Source organism: Periplaneta americana, chromosome 11 (assembly GCF_040183065.1).
Source record: "Periplaneta americana isolate PAMFEO1 chromosome 11, P.americana_PAMFEO1_priV1, whole genome shotgun sequence".
In the NCBI taxonomy this organism is placed as follows: domain Eukaryota; kingdom Metazoa; phylum Arthropoda; class Insecta; order Blattodea; family Blattidae; genus Periplaneta; species Periplaneta americana.
Genome location: NC_091127.1, coordinates 124,503,138 through 124,527,612, shown reverse-complemented (window position 1 = coordinate 124,527,612; position 24,475 = coordinate 124,503,138). Strand labels below are relative to the sequence as shown.

Sequence of the window (24,475 nt, the reverse complement as noted above, 5' to 3'; positions counted from 1 at the left end):
AAGAACGGAAAGTCACAACTTTTTAGTACACCAACTTCAGACGTCTTGTCGTGACCTAATACCACATCATTTATAATACGAAGTTGTGAATAGGCAGAATTTTTAGCAATAATGTTTCTTAAATTACATTTCACTTTTTCTGAAATTAGCGAATTGTTATTTTGGATGACGGTTTGTGATACTTTATCCACTATATTAAGGGCTTCTGAGAGTTGTAGTTTAAACGATTCTAACAGGGTGATGCTTTTGGACACGATTTTAAAATTAGAGTCAGTGAACACAATATCTTCCAATATTCAGAAGGCAATGATTTTACAGCTGCAACAGCGGAACTGTCTGTGCTATCCAATGCATCAATTACCTCCATTATATTACTGTAATGTTCTGCATAATTCTTGTCTGCACTGAACAAATGTTAAGCTTTGACTATTCCAACCACAGTAAATGCAAAAACAAGTGCTTACATTGGTATACATTAGCTATAGCTGCTCTATCTATTTGGACCGGTCACAACTCTTAACATGAACTGCTTATACTACGAGACCGGGCGGTCGCTCACCTCCTCTATACTACCGTACATCGGCAACCTGATAGCATGCTGCGTGTGACAATTCAACGAAGTCTAGTGATGAGAATATAAACGAACAGATGAAAGAAAAATAAATGAATAAAAAAGAACAGCAGTAAGAACAAGTGATTGAGTTAATAAAATTAAAGGTCAAGTGAACGGGGGAATGAAATAACTAACGAACGAATGAATCAATGGAAACTGAATAAACGAAAATGGAATCAAAAAAGAATAAATTAATGAATAAAGGAATGAGTGAATGAATGAATAAAATAATGAATGAACAAATGGAAGAATGAAGGAATAAATGTATGATGGAAGAATATTTCAATAAAAATTTTATTTAACGACGCTCGGAACTGCCGAGGTCATATCAGCGTCGTCAGTGTGCCGGAATTTTGTCCCTGAGGAGTTCTTTTACATGCTACTAAATCTACTGACACGAGCCTGCCGCATTTAAGCACAATTAAATGCCATCTATCGGGGCCGGGATCGAACCCGCAACCTCAGACACCTCTACCGACTGTGCCACCCAGACCGACTAAGTTAATAAATATATAAAGGAAAAATAAATTAATAAATATGTCATGGCTGAATAAATTAATGAATATTTGATGAATGAATGAATGAATGAATGAATGGACGACTAAACAGGCCTACGTTATGAAAAATGAATGCATAATTAGATTGTAGAAAATTTAATGAATAAACAGATGATAAAAATGAGGAACAAACGGAGATATTAATGAATAAACAGGTGATGAAATAAATAGTACAAGAATTGAAGACTTCTCACGAATAAGGATGTAACCAACAAATCTATAATACATGTTTCGGGAGAAAAAAAAATAATTTCAGGGACATATTTCGTTGGGCTTGTATTTACCAGCAGAACCATTTGATTAACAAGGATACAAATTTATTCAGCTATCGGATGCATTCATTTATTGTTGTAAATGAATGGATCAAAATTACTTTTTCTACCGACGTCACACATTTAATTAATTTGATGTTACACCCTTTTACGAGGGAGGTCTTCAATTAATAGGCCTAAATGAATAGGATATAGAAAAATTCATGAATAAATAAATGATGGAAAAATGATTGAATAGTTCATGTAAGAATGAATAAATAAATTAATTACTGAATTACGGTGAATCAATAATTAAGTAGATTAATGGAAGAACGGAAGGGTGAATGAAAGCGTGAGTGAATGAATGAGCGAGTAAGAAAGTGGAGTGAGTGAGTGAATTAAAATATTAATTAAATATTGATTGTTCGATGGAAGAATGAATGATTAAGTAAATGATAAATGAAGCAATGAATGAAAGAGTGAGTGAACAAAAGAAAAAATGAATGTGTGAATGAATCAAATGTATAGGAAGAGAGTTAACAAACGCAACTGTAAAAGATTAAAAGGATAAGTTACGAAGGAAGTGGAAGATAGAACGAATGAACGACGGCAAAAATTGTTGAACGAATCGATAATCGAAGGATGGGCTAACATAAAGTAAGAGATAGTAAAGGAATTGTGTGTACTAGTCCTTGAAAAGGATTAAGTGCTTGATTTCAGTTATATGAGGTCCTAGTTAATTGATCATCTCACTTTGTTTAGTATCATCCATCCGAGGTAACGTGTGTTAAAAGCACTCTTCATTCGTTAATTGAATAGAGGCTAAGTAGTTATTACACAGTTTTTATAATTGGTTATTTTACGACGTTTCATCAACTGCTATGGTTAACTAGTGCCTGAATGAGATGAAGGTGATAAAGCCAGGGTCCTGCGCCGAAATTTACCCAGCATTTGCTCTTAACGGATTGAGGGAAAGCTCTGGAAAAAAGAAAACTCAATCAGGTAACTTGCCCCAATCATGATTTGAACCCGAGCCCGCTCGTTTCACGGACAAGCATGCTAACCGTTACTGTACAGCGGTGGAATACTATTATTATTATTATTATTATTATTATTATTATTATTATTATTATTATTATTATTATCCAATCTGAATAATCTTATTTAACCACACTAGGCACATTAAGGTCTGAGTTAGGGTGAAATGATTTACATCATGATTTTAATCACTCGATTTTTATTATATAAATCATTGACATAAATCAATTTTTTAATAAAAATCAACTAATTATTTTTTAAATTATGTTTATTAATACTTTTTGAAGTAAAAATTATAGATACATTCTATATGTTAACAACGACATTCTCATTGGGTAAATATTAAAATTAGTTTGCTTTCTTATAGGTTGTCTAATGCTTGTAGTCCTTTGTTGTTCAAATTCAAACCGTTTTTGAGTTAATAGTAAATAGCTATGGTAGTAACTTGCTATGCTAAGGGAAGAGTCACTTTACTGAATGTTTTAAGTTGTTGTACTTGTAAAAGTGTAGTAAGTACAATACAGAGACTCTAAACCTCTTTCTACACTCCTGAAATTACGCACTTTGTACTTTTGTAACTGTACTGTCGCTAAATTCGAGTATAGAGTGAAGGGGTATTATTTTTCAGAACAATAAACTTTATGATGTAAAATTATTCCAGTAGTCCTGCAGTTGCTGTACTGTACAAGAAAAACCTACCTTTCATTCCACTGTGCTAATGGTAAATGTAAAATGGTAATGTAAAACACAAGTGTTCAAAGAAACTCAGCTCTAAACAGGTAACAGAAATACACAATAAAACAAGAAAATCGTCCAAGATAGAGCTATAAGAGGTGTCCAATATAGAGGATATGTTGGACATGTAAAATCACACAGGGTGTTTCCGGGCTAGTGTTACAAACTTTCAGGGATGATGGGGAATGGCACATGTATCAATTTGAGATAAGGAACCCTAGTCCGGAAATGACTGAGTCAAAAGTTACAAGCAAAAATAGTTGTGTGGGAATGGAATTGTAATTTTGCACTACGTGCCCTCCTTCCCTTAACGTTTGGAGCAGTCATGGAAAGATGGTATGGGTTGGATGTCCTCTACGTGGGTACTTGGGCTTGTCTACTGTTCCCATTGGCTCATCCGTATTCGAAAATCAGGTCTGCATATTCCGCTCTCGTGTAGTCCTCCATTTCACTAGGACTGATCGACTGGACACTGCAACTTGTACACATACACTACTGTCTACAGACGTGCATATCAGGACCAACCATGTCCGTTACACATTACGCCATCTGCATTGCTTTAGTGTAGTTTCCGTCCCCATCCCTCAGACAGCGCACTGAATGGAATACTGTAAGTAGACAACGTAAACAACGTCAGATGAATACAGTATGTGTAAGATGCACAGATAAATACACATAAATAAGGTGTACAGAGGAATAAAATTATTCCAGTTCCACACAACTATTTTTGCTTGTAACTTTCGACTCAGTCATTTCCGGACCAGGGTTCCTGATCTCAAATTGATACTGAAAGTTTGTAACACTAGCCCGGAAACATTCTGTATAAATTTGTCCGGTTCCAAGATAATATTTCCAACATAATGAGTTGTCTAATATACAGAGGTGTCCAAATACAGAGGTTTCACTGTATTAGTAAAAAATTCAAGGTCTCCTTACATGATTTCTTTCTTAAATGTGTGAACAAGTGCAAATTTCAAAAGTCTCCTTAAACTCTGTAGCATTTTGAGTACACACGAGAATCCCGCTACACATTGGTGTAAATTGTTGATTCATAATCTTTACAAATGAGGATGGAATGCGCGAAAGGGCAGATGATGATGATGATGATGATGATTATAATGATGATGATAGGAGAGATCCAACATATTAATCAACTTCGACTTGTGTAAGTGAAACAACATGAATCTTTGGTGTGTTAATATATAAAAAACATAATTTTAACATTTTAATACGTGCAATACAGTGCAACTCAAAAACATTTTAACAAATATAGGAACTATATGTGATAACAACTTCAAGATAACCATAATGTTACATAAAACAAGGGACTTTTATTGTAGATATAGTAAATTAGTATAGATTTTAATCATTAGTAACAAGTAAGAGTTTTAATTTATATATTATTTTGTGAACTATGATATGTGATCAAGGGTACATACCATATATTTCACACACATAGGTGTATCTATTTGATCGTGTAATAAGGCAATTCCATACGTTTGAAAATGGCACATAAGTGCCGAAAACGTTAATGTTTAAATTCAAATATAAACTAGATAAGTATAGACGGTTAGCCCAATTTAATATTATTATATTAATCAACGCTTTTTTCTTACCTGTCTGATTTGTTATGTTTAACAGACCAAATATGGCAAAGTCGAAGTGCCGGCAAATGCACGCGCTAATGGATCTTGCTCAGCAGCAGATAACTCGCAGATACTAATTTTAGCCTGGGGAGGCGACGTGGCAACAACCCCTTCATCCCGAGCAGCAATAGCAGACTATAATGCGGTCACTTTATCTTTCAAAAAGACTGAGGAGGAATACTATGTAGATAACATCGGAGTAGATGTAATAGTGGATGAAGAACGCTTCCCGGGTGCAATAAGTAAGTATCATATACAATACATAGAATACTCAAACAGTCACAGATGTAATATATTAGAAACACATCGACAAACTTTACAACCGAAGTGTATTATCACATCTCACGAACGCTTTGAACCACGAAATTCTTAGTTCTTTTTAGGAGTGTATGCTCTGATAAAACTAGATTTGGTCTACTTGCATGTTACAATCAACAGCATTACATTAAATAATAAAATAAAATAAATAGATTAATCATTAATATAGCAATAATTATATGTAATGGGCTGTTAAGATCTTTCACCTTCCAATGGCTCAATTATCCCACTAACTATCTCCCGTCTTGGTGATCAGTACATCGCCTATTTAATACTTATCCTACCTTGTCTTTACTATCCATAATTTATTCACTAGTTCACAAATATCTTACTGTTTGTACCAGTTCACTTCTACAGCCGATTTGTTATTCAGTTCACTATCCGCTACTACTTATGCGCATCATAAATAATTCCTACTATTTACACCTACGTTATTCTCATACCTTAATTTATTAATTAATTTAATGTAATTTAATTTTAATTTATTTAAGTAGCTAGTGGGTACAAATTAAATTTATAAAAGAAAAATGTTTCTAGCCACCACCGTAAGAGCCAAGCTCGTGTACGGTGTGGTCTTAGCCAATAATATAACATAAAATTTACAAGGACAGTTTACTAAATACAGTAAATAACTTAATTCAAAGCAATAAATAACACACAAGAGCAAAAAAAAAAGAAGAAGAAAGAGAAAAAGAGAGAAAAAACACATTTAATATAAATTGACAATCAGACAGAAGCCAGTGATATTCAATAAAAACATGAATATATTCGACAGAAATAAAAGGTAAAAAAATATATTTCTTAATGTTATATATCATAATATTAATTATTCCATATACTCTTTTCTTGATCTTTTACTAGTTCACTCATTAACTCGAAAAATACTGTTTACTAGTCTTTTTTTTACCTCAGTAAAAGAGGTCGTTATCACCCCTGATCTCTACTTCTTTCACTGACCACTCCTCCCCTCTCTTCGCAGCTCACAATTTCTTCAGACACTTATCTTCCTTATACTAACAAATCTCATCTCACCCCCATCATATTTTTTTATCAATTTTCGTTATCCTCAACGGCTTATTTAATGTTTGATTTAATTTCTCGACTTTTTTTTACCATCATGCTTCTAAAATCTTCAATATCCCCAATAGACATTGCATTTCAGTCTTTTAAATTACTTCTTTCAATCATACTCTTATTACTATCACTTCTTTCCCTATTTTCACATCCCGGCTCACGGATTAGTTTATCCCATCACTCATCTTCTTTCCTTTTCCCATGCTCCTTGTGCCCCTTCAACGCTTTCTTAGCAAACTCTTACTCAGCAGTTTAACGTTGCTTCCCTCCCCATGTCGAGTCATGTTTATACAGGGACATCATTTTATTTTTACTAACATTTCTAATATTAACCTGCTATACCTTTGGTTGAGAACCGGGAACACCGTTTGCTACCTTCCACTACTGGAGTTCGATGATACTGGCGTAAAATACAAACAAATCACTTTACTAGGTGTAGGAGGGAAGAAAAGTAGTTCATCCATTTACGTAAACTAGGAAATATCGCGATTTTTAGTTTGATAATTTCCATTATAGGTTTTTGTTTAATACAATACAGTATTAACAATGAGTGTTTTTACTCACGAACTGAGCTGTCCATGTGGACGTATTCATTATGCAGTGTATATTATACTGTGTATTGCCTGCACATTAGTGTACAATATAGAGAATGAAGTTAAATTAAAAAATAATCATAATATGGATATTTAAACACATTTTTGAAAATGGTGGCCGTTCATTTCGATATAGGCTTCAGTTCTTTTGTGCATATTATCGCACTATAGGCTATTGTACCTAATTCCAATTACCAGTTTCGTCCTTCGTACTAGTAACTTATGTTGAAATAATTCTGTACTTACTCTATAAAAGAGTACCTTACGTACTGTAAATTCAATCTTCACTTCTGCCCGATCCTAAAAGATAAAATTACTCAGACATAACTGTCCGTCCAAGTGGTTATGTCATAGTGTCGTAGAAAGGGAGGAAATCACGTGACAGTTAATTACGTAACGAGGCCCTTTTATTTAAGTTATTTTAAACAGTTTTATAACATTACGTAGATATCTAATTCCTAACAGAAATGAAAGTTTTCAGAAAAGAGCTAAGACACCCCAGTCACTAACCTTTACAGAGGGGCGAGCAGAAGCGAGTGGGGGAAACCGGGATGCGACTTAGGCAAACAGACGACAGTGTCTGTGAGAAAATATGATTCAATATTGAAAGCTCTTTCGTCACTGGAAAACGCGAACATATTTCTGGAACGTACTCTACTCACTAACTCAGTACTGCTTACTATGACAGCATACGCAGCCTTGGTTCTGTGAGGAGAACGATTGGAAGTTTATTAGTAGAGCGGTGGGAGTGAAGTACATTCAAAAACTCAGGTACAATAAAAATTGAAGTGAAAATAAAATTATGTCCCTGTACTTCCTCGTTCATCATGTGGTTTCTTAACCTCGTTACTATCTCCTGTTGCCGTGCGGTGACCGTCGACTATCTGATATTCCGTCGTTGCTGTTGGGATGATTTTTTTCACTATTCCTGTTCTTCCTCTTGGGTAAGTGGTTATTCTCGACTGTCTGCTGACTTACTATTTCCTCCCTCAGCATAACTCACCTTTTCTCCCTTGGAATCTGTTCGCTGTTTATATTCCTTTTTCTCTTCGGTGCCTATAACCCAAATTCAGGGTTCTCTTCTTTAAGCAAAACTCCAGATTATAAAATTTACCATTTACTTTCAGCTTATCGTCGTACATTTTAGCGAAATGTTCTTTCGACCTTGCTGCTTTCATATATGGTAGTAGCCGCTTTCTTCTATTTCTGACTTCAACTGACATCTGCTTCTATTTTCACTCCTGAATTACTAATCTTTCTTCGGGTATTCAATATAACTTCCCTTATTATTGTACTAGCCGTACCTATGCGCTCCGCTGCACTTGTTAGAAATAAATATAAAGTAATTACATAATTAAAATAGGACATTTGGTTCAGGGAACATTCGTGTTTGATAGAAGAATAAATCGTTTAATATGTTACTTAATTTAAATTGTATTCAAATAATTAAAATGTGATCATTTTGTTCCAGAGACCACTCATTTGGTGCAATGATAATTCCTTTAACATGTTTCTTAATTGTTATTACATGCAAAATTGCAAATAATTAAAATGTGATCATTTGATTCAGAGAATATCCGTTGTTGGTGCAAGGATAATTCGTTTAACATTTTTCTAAATTAGTCTAGAATGCATCCTTTAATAAATCACTCCAATTAATAGAGTGGATTGTGTACGAAGATAATTTTTATGTTAATCTTACTGTGCATCTTTTTTTTTTTTTTTTTTTGTTTGTTAAGTTTATTTTATTCACATCTTAACATCTGTGGTCATGTTGTGTGTTTAGAATGTGTGGGTAATTATATGAGCAGGCCGTTTTTACTCTTGTTGAGTTCCTGTTGTGTGTTGTAGATGGCCTGTTTTCATGTAATTGAATATAGCGTTTAATTAATGTTTTTGGTATTGGTAATTTAGGCAGTAATGAATCATGGCATATATCTTTCCAATCCAGCATTTTCCTTTATGACTAAGGGAAATCATGAAACACCCCAGTCAGATTGGTCGGCCACGGGGTTTGAACCCGGAAGCTCCCGAATGCGTGTCTAAACGCTACCGTCTGAGCCAACTCGCTCGGATGTATATCATTGTTTATGCAAATAAAAAAATGAGGTACCCTATATAAATATTATTTTAAGAAACACAGGAAACGAATATGAGTAAATTAAGAGCGCAGGAACGCCATTTCGTGACACCTTTTAAAATAACACAGCTCCAGTGAGCTCTATGGTAAACTACTTATTTAGGCCTATTATGGGCTGTATTTTTGGTCCAGTAAAATATTTCTCTTTACGACAAAACTCTTAACTTTTATGTTCTGTGAACAAAAAGAAACTTAAGTGTATAAAATTAGAGTATTTTATGTGAGCCAAATAAAGTTCCAATAATCAAGTTATACAATATTTCGACAGAATATCAAGTTTTCTGTGCATAAGAATCTATTTTAATCTTACCTGTCCTCGATTCACTCAGAAGTTACTGTAATAACATTACAGCATTATGTCCATCTAGAGAAACTACACTTTCCAATGGTGAAATAATAATTATAGGCCTACAAATCCGAGATTACTTCATGCAAACATAGAAATATTCTCTGTATATTAATAGCTTCCGTTTGTTGTTGTCGTCCAAGGCTCCTTATAGACGAAGTCATTTGTTTTTATTTCATTACAGCCAGTTAGGTGGCAATAATGAACGCACTGCTATTTTAAAACTCATTTATATCATTAAAGATCAGTCCTATCAAAATTTTGCATAGAATAAAACTTATCGAAAATAATTTTTAAAGAAACGTTTGTTATGTAACATTTTTCATGATAATCAATAATAAGGGAGATATTTCGATTTATTTATTTCAAGCCACCTTATAATCCCCTTTTTAAATAAAGTATTTTGAATGCCGTATAGCACAAAATTTAAGTTACAAAGAACTTAATTTATATTCCAATTTTAATATAAATCGGCTCAGCTATTATCGCGTGAAAAGGTTACAAACATCCAGACAGACATACAAACAAAAATTTCAAAAAAAGCTATTTTCGGTTTCAGGATGGTTAATTATATATTTTAAATTATTTTTGGAAAATCCAAAATTACCAGAAAAATTTTGGCTACAGATTTATTAATATAGATTTGTAAAGCTCAAAAGGGTAGGCCTATTGGAGCCCCTCCCGAGTCTGTACGAATGGTCGCCATCTTCTTCCCTCAACTCAAGATTAAAAATGATTCTAAACATGTCCTTTACTATCTCCAAACGTTGAGTGCCTGCGCCGCCTTGAGCATCAGCCTTTGACGCAGACGCAGACTGTCCGGGTTCTAGCCCGACCTTGACGGATGTTCTCTAACCGGTCGAATCTAAACCAGTTGTAAGAGCTATTTTGCAGCTCTCTGTTAATAGTAGTAGTAGTAGTAGTAGTAGTAGTAGTAGTAGTAGTAGTAGTAGTAGTAGTAGTAGTAGTAGTAGGGCTATTATCAAGTCTCCAAAGATTCCTATTTCAGCACTAACCATGTAATTTGTATTATTTCAGATGTGGGTAGTAGACAGAAGGTAGAGTTTACGAATTTGACGGTCTTGAACACACCACTAGGCCATTCCGTCGTCTGCAACAATGGAGAGTATTACGACGGCCAGAAAGAAAAAGGCTCATTTTATCTAAAAGTGGAAAGCTTAACTGCCCAAGGTAGCAACGAAACAACAGGCGAAGGTAAAATATTAACTTACGTTTTATTTTCTCGTAATAGATTGTGTCTAATGTGAATAGAATTGTTAGGTGACATGATTCTCTTGACTAAGCAAAAAAAGGAGATTATAATGGAAAGATCTAAATATTTACTGGCATATATAACTTCTCTTTGTGATGGTCCTCAATTTCTAGCAGGATTGTCATTGTATTCGTAAATAAACTTGCCCTATCTCATGGTTATACCCCTACTAAATAATAATAATAGAGAGTTAAAAGTACTGTTTTTATTAATGCTGAATGAACATAGCTTTGATGGCTTAACTTTATCAGAGGAATAAATTTTCTTTAGTAACTTTAAAAACTATACAAAATTGTGAGAAACATTTGCTTTTGTAATCAGTACAAAAACACATTTGGGTTTCGCGTGCGGTACTGTCAAATATTCAGTAATAAAATATTTTCCAGCAGTTTTATATAATATCTGCTTTAAGAGTGAACTTGCTCGTGACTTGGCTCTCAGTTTGTCCAATGTTCATTACATGTCAGTATCTATAAACTTGTGGACTATGGCCTTTAATCCATTTTGAAGTCAAATATTGTAATATCAAATAAATTAGTGTTTCAGTAAATGGTTTTACATTACGGTTTCCAAATTTTGCCTCCATGATCGCTATATATATTTTTTTTCTGAAGACTAAATTCTTCAGATAATTCAATGTTTTGATAATACAGTGTTACCTTTTATGCACACAAAAATCGTTTCTAAGAAACTATGTAGGGTAGTTTCAAAAACCAATTGATGTCAACTGTTTCTCACTGTAGTTCCAGTGTCATACTGCAAAGCTGATGCAGCACCCGCTGAAGAGGACGATGACACAGTGGCTATCGCCGTGGGCACGACAGTGGGAGTAGTTGCCCTTGTTGGGTTGGTGGGTGGTGGTGGCTACTATTACAAGAAGAAGAAATCGTCTTCGTCTTCTATAGAGTAATCGTCTGTGCAAGAACTCTGAGATTCACCACAAGGAAGCGTGAGGTGGATGGGTCCAATGGAGATTTAATCGACACAATATCTGTGCAAATGTGATAAACTTCTGTTGTTATTTAATTTTATATGAAGTAATTAAACTGTTTATATACTGTATATTATTCTTTTAATGGTTATATATACATCTAGGTTTAGTTCATTAAGTACGCAATATGTAACAAATGGATGAAGGAGCAAATATTGAGCATCCATTCATTCAGAATCTACTTATTTCGTTTGAAAAAGAAAATGTAGTAGTTTCTTAAATTATACAATACATAGTTATCCTCTTATAATACTGGTATATGCAGCGGTTAAAAAGCACTCAGCTTCAATTATACATCGGTAGTGATTTCGAATTCCAAACTGCACATGGTTGTTTATTTTGTATATGATATCCTGTGCTGTTCTACGTCATGATTAACACACATCACGAGATTTGCATTGTATTTCTGTTGGTCGAAATAAAAGTATGGACTCAGATAAATCTCGGCTAAATGTAGGGAAAGTCCTTTATATGCTATAGATCAAATAAAGAAGCATCACCTTAAATGATATAGAACAGCAGTTTTCAAACATTTTTACTCCACGGCTCCCTAAATTTCTGCGTCTCCTTTGTTTCAAAAAGGAGTTTAATAATGAAACTTAATCTTTCAAATTTACTGTATATGTAATTATATCTTTATATAGAATTTTTTTTCCATTTGCTGTTCCAAAACTGTATGAAAATGGCTGTCTTCATATGTAAATGTCTGCAAGAAAAATATTAATTACAGGTCATATCATAGCTCGCGACCATAATGCAGTTAAAGAAAACCTCAGGGAGATGCGCCAACAGTACTTACTATCGCATCGCTATCATCGACGACAGGCGGCGAGCTTTGAATGTTTCCGGCAATTTCTTTTAATTTAAACTATCACCGATCCAGTAACACTACTTGTCCGGTCTTCGTGTAGCAGGAATGAAAACAAGCTTAGTATTCGTAGGTTCCAGTCTGGTTTAGGGAATGTAGTCTATGTATGTCCACTTCTAATGTGATATCCTATGCTATGATACTGTATTTGAGGTTGATGTTGTACTTACTTCATGTTACAGGAGTTCCGCTTAATATTAAGTCAAACAATGTAAAAATGTGCGGATAAAATTAACACCGCTACCTTAAAAAACACCTGTATCTACTCACATATTTCACCTACTTTATATGATATGACTGACCTCGATGAGTGTAATTAGAGAGAAAAAGGCATTTAATACTTGCATTACAACAGATCTGCATTTAGTTGAAATAGCTGGTGACATAATATAATGGACCACTATGTGATTTGAGCTATGTTTCTAAGTACATTCCATAGCCTAATTTTCTTGCATCAGATCTGAGCAGCCACACTGACTATATACATACAAAATATAAAATAGAAATGCAATGATTTGTAAGAAAATTATTGTTAATAAATATTCTTAACGAATAGTTAAAGTTTCAAATTTGCAAGCCAGTTGCCCACGTTCAAATTCAAGTGTTGTTTTTGGTAGAGAACTATGAGTTTTTGATGGCTTTGTCGGAGAATTTACGTTTCCTTATCCGCCAATGAAGCAATTCTACATCATAATTTCTCTCATCTTTGCACTTCGAGTAATTTTAGTTCTTGTTAACTAACACAGTAACACAATTGTGAGTTTCATACTTTTCCCATTTAAAGTGAAGAATTCTTATTTTTTCGTTGTACACGTATCTTCAATCTCGATGTGGCTTATTGTAGTTATATGATGTCATATTCATTTAAAGACATAAATGAATAGTAGACTGAGTGATAGATGGCAGCCTTGATGCGTGTGTCAACCCAGCATTTAAATACAACAAATTCAATAACTATGAAGAAATTTAATAAGTAGTATTTTGTATTCTTCTGTACATACCACAAATAAATTATGACTTAAAAGTAATCACGAAGTATGTTCTTGAAGATAAGCTTCAAAATAATGTAACGTACTTTCCTCACCATCATATCACTGTCGCCATTACCAGAACTGTTACTATGATGTTTATTCTTTTTCTACTTTCTCATTATAAATAAAAGAAAGTATTGTGAAGCTGTAACAAATCAATGTATGTATGTATGTATGTATGTATGTATGTATGTATGTATGTATGTATGTATATATGTATGTATGTATGTGTACTGTCGGTTATTCAGGAGAAGACGAGAGCGGACTGAGGAGGAAGGGATGTGAACATATTACGTACGGCAACACGTGCAATATTTGTACTGCAGTAAGCGGAAACATTAGGTTTCCTTCTGTTCAACTTAGCTTTAATTTCCACACGCATTGTTACTCATGTTTCCTGGATACCACACGTGCTTGTGGTATTCCAGTCCCATTTGGAAGCTTCGGGACATCAATCAGTTACATAACCCCCTCCCCCAAAGGCATTCTTTCATAAGCGTGTCAACAGAGATCGCAAGTCTTTTACATGATACTCCTTTCTGCTTGAAATTCGTCCTTTCTCCCAGGAAGTTTGGACTTCTCGTGCATTCTCTGTAGCACTATCTTAAATATGAATAGTTAGCTTTTCGTGGAGGTGTATATAGAAAAAAAAACCCTCAAAACTTGGTGCTTTGAGGATAACTTGTTTCCAGTTATTAATTCACTAGCCCCACCTATCAACCAAATGCCACAATGGTTTTTTAAATTGTTCTTAATTGCTGGAGATGCCGTTTTTACTTGAAAAAAAAATAATAAAATTACAGCCATAACATAGGTAAATATATTCTTCAGCTTCTAGTAAATTTTGAGATATGGCAAGGAAACTTAGAGATACGTAGTTTTGTACAAAAATAAACAAAATTAGATATTGAGATCAATGAAAAAAAAATTCACCATACATTTGACTGGCACCTCAATGTATGCATATTTTTATTTATATACAGATTTCTAATGTTTAGATATCTTTCTGTCCCTAAGGTCTTCAAGTCTTATCCTTGTTCTCCACTCTTCTCTGTCCATTCAATCCATGTCGTTCAGTCTGCACACGCTCATCCCTGTTCTGATCTCTTGTAACCATGAATTTCGAGGTCTCCCTTTCCTTCTTCTCCCAGGCAGACACCATTCTAGTACCATTTTAGGTAACCTTTCTTCTGGAATTCTTCTTACATTCCCATACTAGGTCAACTGCTTGTATCTCACATAATCTAAAACAGAATGTTGAATGTTCATATCATTTCCTATAACTTTATTTCTAATTGTTTTCTAATTTGGAATGTTTCGATGATCTTAAAAATCCATTTCCATTGTCATGAGTTTTGGTGCTAAATTTTTATTAAATTTCCATGTTTCAGCACCATGTAACAGTATTTTTGACCATTGAATTATATATATGCAATTTATTTTCTCTTGTTATATGTTGTCCGATAGAATACTAGTCAACATTGCTGTTACTATTCTGTCTTTAGTAATTCTGTTCCTAATATTAGCTTCTTGTCTATCTTTTTTATCTATTCGAACCCCCAAATACTCAAATTCTTCACAGTCTTTAAATATACAGGGACATCATTTTATTTTTACTAGGTACCATTTCTAATATTAACCTTGCTATACCTTTGAATTGACGCTTGAGAACCGGAAACACCGTTTACCACCCCCTTCCACGACTGGAGTTCGATGATACTGGCGTAAAATACAAACAAATCACTTTACTAGGTATAGGAGGGAAGAAAAGTAGTTCATCCATTTACGTAAACCAGGAAATATCGCGATTTTGAGTTTGATAATTTCCATTAGGGTTTTGTGTAATCAAAGTACAATACAGTATTAACAACAAATGTTTTTACTGACGAACTGAGCTATCCATCCGGACGTATTCATTATTCAGAGTATATTATACTGTCTACAGTACATTAGCGTACAATATAGAGAATGAAGTTAAATTGAAAAATAATCATAATATAGATATTAAACACATTTTTGAAAATGATGGTCATTCACTTCGATACAGACTTCAGTTCCTTTGTGCATATTATCGCACTCTAGACTATTGTATCTAATTTCAATTACCAGTTTCGTCCTTCGTACTAGTAACTCATGTTGAAATAATTCTGTACCTACTCTATAAAAGAGTACCTTACGTACTGTAAATTCAATCTTCACTTCTGCCCGACCCGAAAAGATAAAATTACTCAGAATGCTATCTACTGTCCGTCCAAATAGTTTTGTCGCAGGGTCGTAGAAAGGGCGAAATTACGTGACAGTTAATTACTTAACGAGGCCCTTTTATTTAAGTTAATTTAAAAAAGTTGTATCATATTACGTAGACGTCCAATTCCTAACAGAAATTAATATTTTCAAAAAAGAGCTAAGACAGCCCAGCCACTAGCCTTTACAGAGGGGCGAGCAGAAGCGGGTTGGGGAAACCGGGATGCTTCGCAGGCAAATCTGTGCGAAAATATGATTCAATATCGAAAGCTCTTTCGTCACTGGAAAATGCGAAGATATTTCTGGAACGTACTATACTCACTAACTCAGTACTGTTTACTACTAAGACCGTAAGGTGACTTTGACTGCATACGCGACCTTGGTTCTGTGTGGAGGACGATTGGAAATTTACTAGTAGAGGGGATGAGAGTGAAGTATATTACAAAACTCAGGTACAATAAAAATTGAAGTAAAAATAAAATTATGTCCCTGTATATACAAATGTGTGTATATATATGTATATATATATGTGTGTGTGTGTTTTAGTCTTTACATACATATCATATATAACAGTCTTTGTTCTAAACTATACTGTGATGGCATAATTAACAACGAACAATTATAACAATTTGAACACAGAACTGAGTAACACGTCAACTCTGCTGGCTGAATTGACGAGGCTGGATCCGGGATGGGTCCGTAGACTTCGGCAAGGTTTGGCCGATTGTGCGCCCTATATATGCGATGATTGTCCTTTGGGTGGTATTCGTGAATCCGACGCTGACAGATGGGCCATCCTACTTCAGTCTCCGATAGAGCCAGGTAACTTTTCGCGAACGAGTAGCCTGAGAAGCCCCATGGACCCCGAAGCCTCAAGCCCTTCCTAATCAGCCGACTCTGACAAGTGAGCCATCCTGCCTCAGCCCGGATAGAGCCAGATCCTGTTTGTATATGAGTAGTCATATGCGTCCGAGAGGTCCGGAGCCCTAAGCCCTTCGTATATCAGTCTCGGAAACTCGTATTACCCTCAGACTTCACCCCTGCCTATTTTTACTATTTCAGATGATAGATGAAATGAGGGAGAGGTGGAGTGTGTTGGTGGAATGCTAGGCGAAACGGGAGTACCCCCAAGAAAACACCTCTGCAACGTCTGATTTGTCCACTAAAAATTCCATCACGACCTGGCGGGCGATCGAACCCGGATCTTCTGACTGAAAGACCAGTGCGATAACATTTTGCCATAGGCGTGAAAGCACTTAAACTAACAAACTCTAAACCAAATTGACTGGGATTACTCAGCGCCTCGCGGTGTTTATTTCACTCCGCAATTGCGCCTACATCCCCACAGTATAGGCTCAGCTCTGACGGCCCCGAACGCTACTAACCACTGCGTATTTTCAGCTTCCCAGACACTGGAAAAGTGATTGACATGCAGGGACGGCACGTCCTTATGTGCTACAGTGCTACAGCACAATGATAATTTTTGCTCAAATAATGTATTTGCAATACCATAGTATTTGATCTGCCATTTGACAATTTCCCGTGGTTATGTTCACGACGAGTTATAGAGTATTTAGTCTTCGCTCTTCTCTCTTTGGTGCCTCAGGCGGTACGTTGTGCTACTCAAAACTCTATATGAGAATGTAGGCAACTAATGCGCATGTGCGAAGCTGAAATCACTGCTCTGATTGGCTATTTTTACGCGGGGAAGTGCTGTAGTCAGCTTCAGCACAACACAGCTTGGAGATTACAAAAGTGAAACGTAACGAAAGAATGCTTGTTTGTGGAAGAACTCGGAACTATATACAATTTGTTTGGTAATTCAAGTGTCCGACTGCTGCTGCCATCTACCTGGTTTTTGAGGTTCCTCCTGAATCAATCAGTCTAGAAAATTGAAGCCAAGGAATTATGTGACGGTATAATTCAGGAATCTACTTCTCGTTTCAGTCTTTAACCTACCTAGACCAACAAAATTGTTAAACAGCAAATTTTTTGACAATTTTTCGCATAATTTTCCTGAACGCGAACTTGAAGTTGCTGTCAACAGCTATACTGTACTGAACAAAAGAGTGTTAAAGACACAACTTGGGGTTCTATATGGAAGACCCGATTTCCGAAATATAGATGGAGCTGTTCAATTGTTACAATACATAACATAGCCTCCAACAATTCACAGGATCCATTCTGTGAAGTAACGAAGTTGTTAAATATTTTGGTTACAACACCAATGACCACTGCTGAGACAGAAAGATGTTTTTCTTTCTTTAAACGCATAAAAACGTTTTTAAGGAACACTATGTCCCAGGATCGCCTCACTGCTCTTGCAATACTGTCAATAGAAAAGAGTATGATGTCCAAGATGGAGGGGTTTAACTCCAGGGTAATTGACAAGTTCTGCAGTAGTAAGGAACGTCGTATGGACTTCATATTTCATCACTAAGCGAGTCTCAAATTAAGATAAATACATATAAGTGTATACAGTAGGTCGAAATAGAGATTGTAGCACACTCATTATTTTGACCACCAGCCGCTACTGTTGACATGATTTTTTCGTTCGTCTGTCTGTGAAAATGATTTTCTCCTGAACTATTCGACCAGGCAAGGTACCACACATAGTATTCTTTATTGGACCACCGCTGTGGAGTAACAGTTAGCATGTTTAACAGTTAGCATGACTGAGATTGAATTAATTAATTTCGTGTAATCTTTAGTTCTAAAATATGTTAATAGTCTATACAACTCTATATAGGTTTGTTTCAGATGTATAAACTATTAACGTAGCCACCGGCGTGGCTCAGTCGGTTAAGGCGCTTGCCTGCCAGTCTGAAGTTGCGTTCGGGCGCGGGTTCGATCCCCGCTTGGGCTGATTATCTGATTGGGTTTTATCCGAGGTTTTCCCTAACCGTAATGTGAATACAAGGTAATCTATGGCGAATCCTCGGCCTCATCTCGCCAAATATCATCTCGCTATCACCAATCTCATCGACGCTAAATAACCTAGTAGTTGATACAGCGTCGTTAAATAACCAAATAAAAAAATTAACGTATTTAAAACTAAAGAGTACATGTAACTGAGAATGAATGAGTGAATTAATTAATTAATTAATTAATAGATAAATAAATAATAAATAAATTGTTTTTTTTTTAATTTTTTATTTCATGAAATCACTACACGCAAATTCCATGAGATGGTAAAATTTCCAACTCCCCTCTCAACTTGTAAAAAGTTACATTTTCCAAATATCACTGCCAAGCCGCTAATAGGAGATCAATTGTCTAATAACTGTCATGTTCACCACCAGATCCGATGTTCGAGGATTTGAACATAATCATAGGCGATGAACTTTTAACAACGATACAAATTTACTGCAGCTCTTAGTTGTGAAGGAAAATAAAGATAAAAAGTCCATGTCATGGATCTAAATAAAGAGAGCTCCGTGCAGAATTACGGCGGCAATTTGCTGGTTACATCTACAGGTCTGTGATGCTGTGAGAGTTTCTGATGCTGGAGGATTAAAATCGGGTGACAGTGGAGGATACTCAACAACACCTCTTCGTCCTATCCATTGACCTGGCATTGTTTCGTCGAGGTAGATTATTACTTCTTGGTGGAAGAGCGGTGCGTCATCTTGTTGGAAATGGAACAGCTCATTCTCATAGAGTGCATGAATGGCAGGTAAAATTGATGTGCGAAGCATGTCGAGGTACACAAAGTCAGTAACTCTTCCTCGAAAAAAAAAAAAATTGATCCACTTATATCACTAGATACCAGGCCAATGGATAGAAATTTTTAGAGTTTTCAACTCTAAATTCCGCCAAAAAGTGTGTGATACCCAATAACTGCATTTGTAAACTCCGTGGAAAATATTTTGTCTATGATAATTCCTACGTGTAAATTGCATCAAAATGTTCCATTTCGTTTACCAAAATTTACATGTAATATCCTTAAATCCTTTAAAATTCCCTTTTATGAGGTTCAGACGATTGTAATGGAAGTTCTGAAGGCCTCTCTTCAAATTCTACACTATCAACTCAGGTATGCTCAAAATTGTAAAAGCGCCGATTACACGGATGATGCTGCACTGCATAACACACACTGTGTACGGACTGGGCTCCGCAACTACATTGCACTGTACATTGCAGCACCACCCGTAACATAGTTCTTACACTCTTTCAAATACGGATAATAAACTGAATTTGAAAAAGGAAAGAGTATACACTGCAATATTCAGTTATTACATTATTTATTATATTTAATATAGTTATGATATAATATCATAGATAATATCATTTTCATATTTCACCATATAATCTACATTGCAGTCTTCTCAACATCTACATTCTTTTCTGCAAGTAATCGGGAATCTATTTCCAACGAATTTACTGCAATGCGCTAAAGATGCTCATCTGTTAATCGGGACTTATGTTTGGATTTAGCAACCTTCAGTCTCGAAAATAATTGTTCGCACACATGTGTCGAGGCGAAGGTAGCTAACATAGTGGCAGCGAATAAGCTCATCTTGGGATATTTCGTTTTGTTCATTTTTTAAATAATTCTATGCTTGTCAAGTCATATTCTCTGCATTTAGTTCTGAATTCTACGTTACTTAGTAAATCAATTAACTCGTCCTGGAACTGTACTCTCGAGGATTGTACTAAATTTACTATGAAAGAATTAACAAAAAGACCAAAATCACTCCCCATACGTCTAAAATCACTAAATCTATGTTCTATGAATTCACATTTGAGCTGTTGCAGTACAGAGACATAATTAACAATATTTTGTTCAGGCACCATACATCTCTTTGCAAGTTCACCATTCGTGAAGGGTTTTAGTGTCTTAGCTAATTCTGAACATACTACATAGACTAACTTGCTCCAAAATATAGACTCTGAATTGTCCGACTCTCTTCAATGTTTTGCCTTTCATGAAGTGCTTTCAATTCTTGAAGCTGTAGTGCACGTTGCACACCTGAAAAATTATTTTATCAAATGTTAAATGTTATGTTTTATTTAACGACGCTCGCAACTGCAGAGGTTATATCAGCGTCGCCGGATGTGCCGAAATTTTGTCCCGCAGGAGTTCTTTTACACGCCAGTAAATCTATTGACATGAGCCTGTCGCATTTAAGCACACTTAAATGCCATCGACTTGGCCCGGGATGGAACCCGCAACCTTAGGCATAGAAGGCCAGAAATTATTTTATCAAAATATCTATTCTGCTGGAATAAAATCACCACAATAACAATAATAATAGTAATAATAATAGGTAGCCTAAAATAATAATAATAATAATAATAATAATAATAATAATAATAATAATAACGTTGGTATATGAAAATACGCTATATTACAGAAAACAGCTTTCCTGTCACTTCGGCATGTTCTGGATGGCAGAGCCTATAATGTAGTTTTATGTTGCTCAGTAGTATTCCTGACAGTACCTTACAATATAATAAACACTTTACGTTTTCACCGAACGTACAACAAAAATAGTCTTCCTCCCACACTGTAAGGAATGATCGTTTGCTTACAGAAGGTTTCGACTATCATTGCCCCGCACTGTTCGTGCATTTACTAAGTACTTGAACTGCCTTCCGCAGTCATCCGTCGAGCTTCGAACGAGGAACAGCGCGCTCTACATTGGAAGGTTCGGGAGTCAGAGAATGAGCATACCTGACCTATATGTTAACGTGTAAATTTTTGTTTTAATGTACAAATCGAATCATTATTTTGCTCGTTTCATTTACCTTTATCTTTCATGTTTGTTAATTCCTGATCGCAGTGGTCAATCTCACTTGAGGACGGATGATTTAAAATAAATCTTAATCAGAAGAGTAATTGAACGTGTACTTGACCGACGTATCCGCGAATTCGTGAGTTTTAACCCCAACAAAAGAGGTTTCACCAGCTCCTCTGGTACTCACATCAACACTGCAATTCTAGATTCTCTGCTACGTGAAGCCAAAACAAATGCAAAAGATCTGGCTGTTATTTTCATTGATATACGGAAAGCTTTTGATAACATAGGTCATAACCACTTAAGAAATACCTTAAATGCATTAGCTATTCCAACTAAACTCTCAAATCTTGTCTTCAGCTTACAGACAGGCAATATTACAACGATTCAATCTAACAATGGTAAAACAAAACCCATCACCATAGTCAGAGGTGTGTTACAAGGTTCCCCTTTGTCACCTACTCTTTTCAATCTATGCATTGACCATATTTTGAACGAACTTGGTGAACACGGCATGACTACTCAGTATGGATTTAACTTAAGTCCATCTGAAGATCAATTAACTGCAATGGGCTTCGCAGATGATATTGTTATCATTGGTAAAGACAAAAAATCCTCTTTAACACTCTTCAATCTCGCAGTTCAACAATTCCATGAAATCGGACTAGATATTAACATTAACAAGTGTAAAGGCATGTGTATTAAAAAGGGTCAGCTGTTTGAAGAAAATTTCCACATCCCGTCTGGAAATGAAATAGCTGGTTTGCAAAGAGGTGACTTCATTCGCTATCTAGGAGTCAATTTTTATGACGAGATTAATTTTGATCCTCTTTCAACATTGTCTAAACTAAGAACAGATGTAGAATTGCTTATTTCTTCACCACACTTACAAGCGGATCAAAAATACAACATCATTAACACCTCAATCTGTCCTAGTCTAATATATCCATTTCAGACAGTGCCTCGAAAAAAAAATTCTAATAAATTCATAGTGGATGCAGATATTATGATAAGGGGTGTGCTGAAAGAAGTACTGCAACTGCCTAATGACCTTCCTACAGATATGTTGCATACAGACACAAAATTCAAAGGATTAGGTTTATTCTGTTCAGCATGGGAATTATACTTACAAAATATAAACGCATGCAAGATATTGCTTAAATCCAATAATTCCTTCCTACATGCTACAAGGAAATTATCCCAAAAAATTACATCCAGTCTCACAGCACTCAATATCACCGAATCGGCAAATATTTTGGACAAGTACGGCACTGTAGATACGCGAAAGGTATGGCAAGTATTAAGAGAAAAAGCGTTTGAGAACTGGAGCCAGAAAAAAACATAAAGGCAAAGGCGTGCTCTTATACCAACAATATACCCCGGCCAATAAGTGGATCCGGAATCACAAGGGTCTTTCCTGTAGTGAGTGGAGGGAAGCAATCAACGCGAACGTGTCAGCTGTGCGTAGTGTACCTGGCACGTCTTCGGGCAGTAACCTCTGTCGACGTTGCGACAGGAAGGTTGAAACCCTTGCCCATGTCCTGGGGGTCTGTCCACACGGTTAACTTCTACGAAATACGCGGCATCATACAGTAAGATCTATAATAGCAACTGCCTTAAGGAACAAAGGTTATTCAGTATATGAATAAGCACACGGCATATCCAGTGAGGGCAGTAATCGAAGAATTGACATAATTGCATTTAAACCTCCCTCTCTTGAAGGTTACATCATAGATCCTACTGTGAGATTCGAATCGCACGAACACCAGCCAGAAGAAATACACGAGGAAAAAAGGAATATATATGAACCTTCCATCAGTTTTTATAAGGACAAATACCATCTGGAATCCATCGTCATTACGGGACTAATGATAGCAGCCCGTGGGACCATACCCCGGTTCCTAGTCGACTTCTGTAAATCTTTTGGCCTTCATAAAAGTATTTTAAGAGATCTAACAATTGCAGCACTCAAAGGCTCAATAGCTATTTTCAGGCATCATACGTATGGACCGTGAGTAATTCGCATCTCCTTGACGTTACTTCGTTTAATATCATGTGTTTCAATATAATTCAAATTGTTTATTTTTCACTCTAACAACAATTTATCACTAAGCCTCAAGGCATTTACTCTATTGTATCATGGTACTCTTTGTCGATGGCAACCTGTAGTGGTTACAGGAAGAAATTAAATCAAATCAATCAAACACAAAGGACTCTGGAGTGTGTTTCGTCACATACTCTATACATATCGACTTATCAATCTCCAAGTGACAGAATGTGAGGATTATCTAGCAGAAAATTATCTTAAGGAAGGTTGTAAATTTCTACCAATAATATGGAATAAGGCGGATTCAATCACTAAGCTAAGCACAAATGCTTTTTCCTTGTGACGCTCATTTTAATAATAGCAATATGCGTTACAGAGCGGTATGTTGAAGTTTTCATGTTCGAGGAAAAGTTTGAAACAGCGAAAAGTAGTTGAGCTTTTTTAATTTCCGAGAATTGAAAGAAAACATACCGCTCGTGTATCGTGCATTATTTTGTGCGAAGATCGTTTATTACATACCTGAAAGAGGAATTTATAATTAGTTGCAATGAAATCTCCATCTTGGTTTCTGTTCAATGACGGCAAATTTGCAAAACAAAAATATCTATCGTCAACATTGTTGCTTTAAAATGTGTTCTGTGTTTACTATACTCCAGCAGGCCGTGATATACGTCTGTCATATTTTTCCCCCAGTCTATGATGAGTCTGGAATCTTGTTGATTTTTTCACGGCTTCCTTAATGTTACTTGGATCACGAATGCAGTAACTTTATTGGAATTGTAGAGTTTACTTAATTTTTGCAAATATTTAAAAACAATAATTAACAGTGCAATTTAGGTGAAATTGCAGTGGCAAGTTTCCAATTTATAATTGTTACTATATTGAACGTCTCAAAAAATTATATGTTAAAAGCCTAAAGCAGTAAAATCAATATGTCACTTAAGCGGTAAGAAGAGGGAAATTGTTATG

The 24,475-nt window shown here is 35.5% G+C and overlaps 1 protein-coding gene across 1 annotated transcript in view; it reads left to right on the top strand.

Annotated features, from left to right (window-relative positions):
- LOC138709317 (uncharacterized) overlaps positions 1-11,646 on the top strand; it is a 35,650-nt gene extending 24,004 nt beyond the window's left edge. Inside the window, exons 6-8 of the mRNA XM_069839993.1 lie at positions 4,836-5,082; positions 10,350-10,526; positions 11,328-11,646. Coding sequence (XP_069696094.1) covers positions 4,836-5,082; positions 10,350-10,526; positions 11,328-11,494 — 591 coding nt within the window. The 3' untranslated portion in view covers positions 11,495-11,646. The remainder of the gene's footprint in view (positions 1-4,835; positions 5,083-10,349; positions 10,527-11,327) is intronic.
- The last annotated feature ends 12,829 nt before the right edge of the window (positions 11,647-24,475 follow it).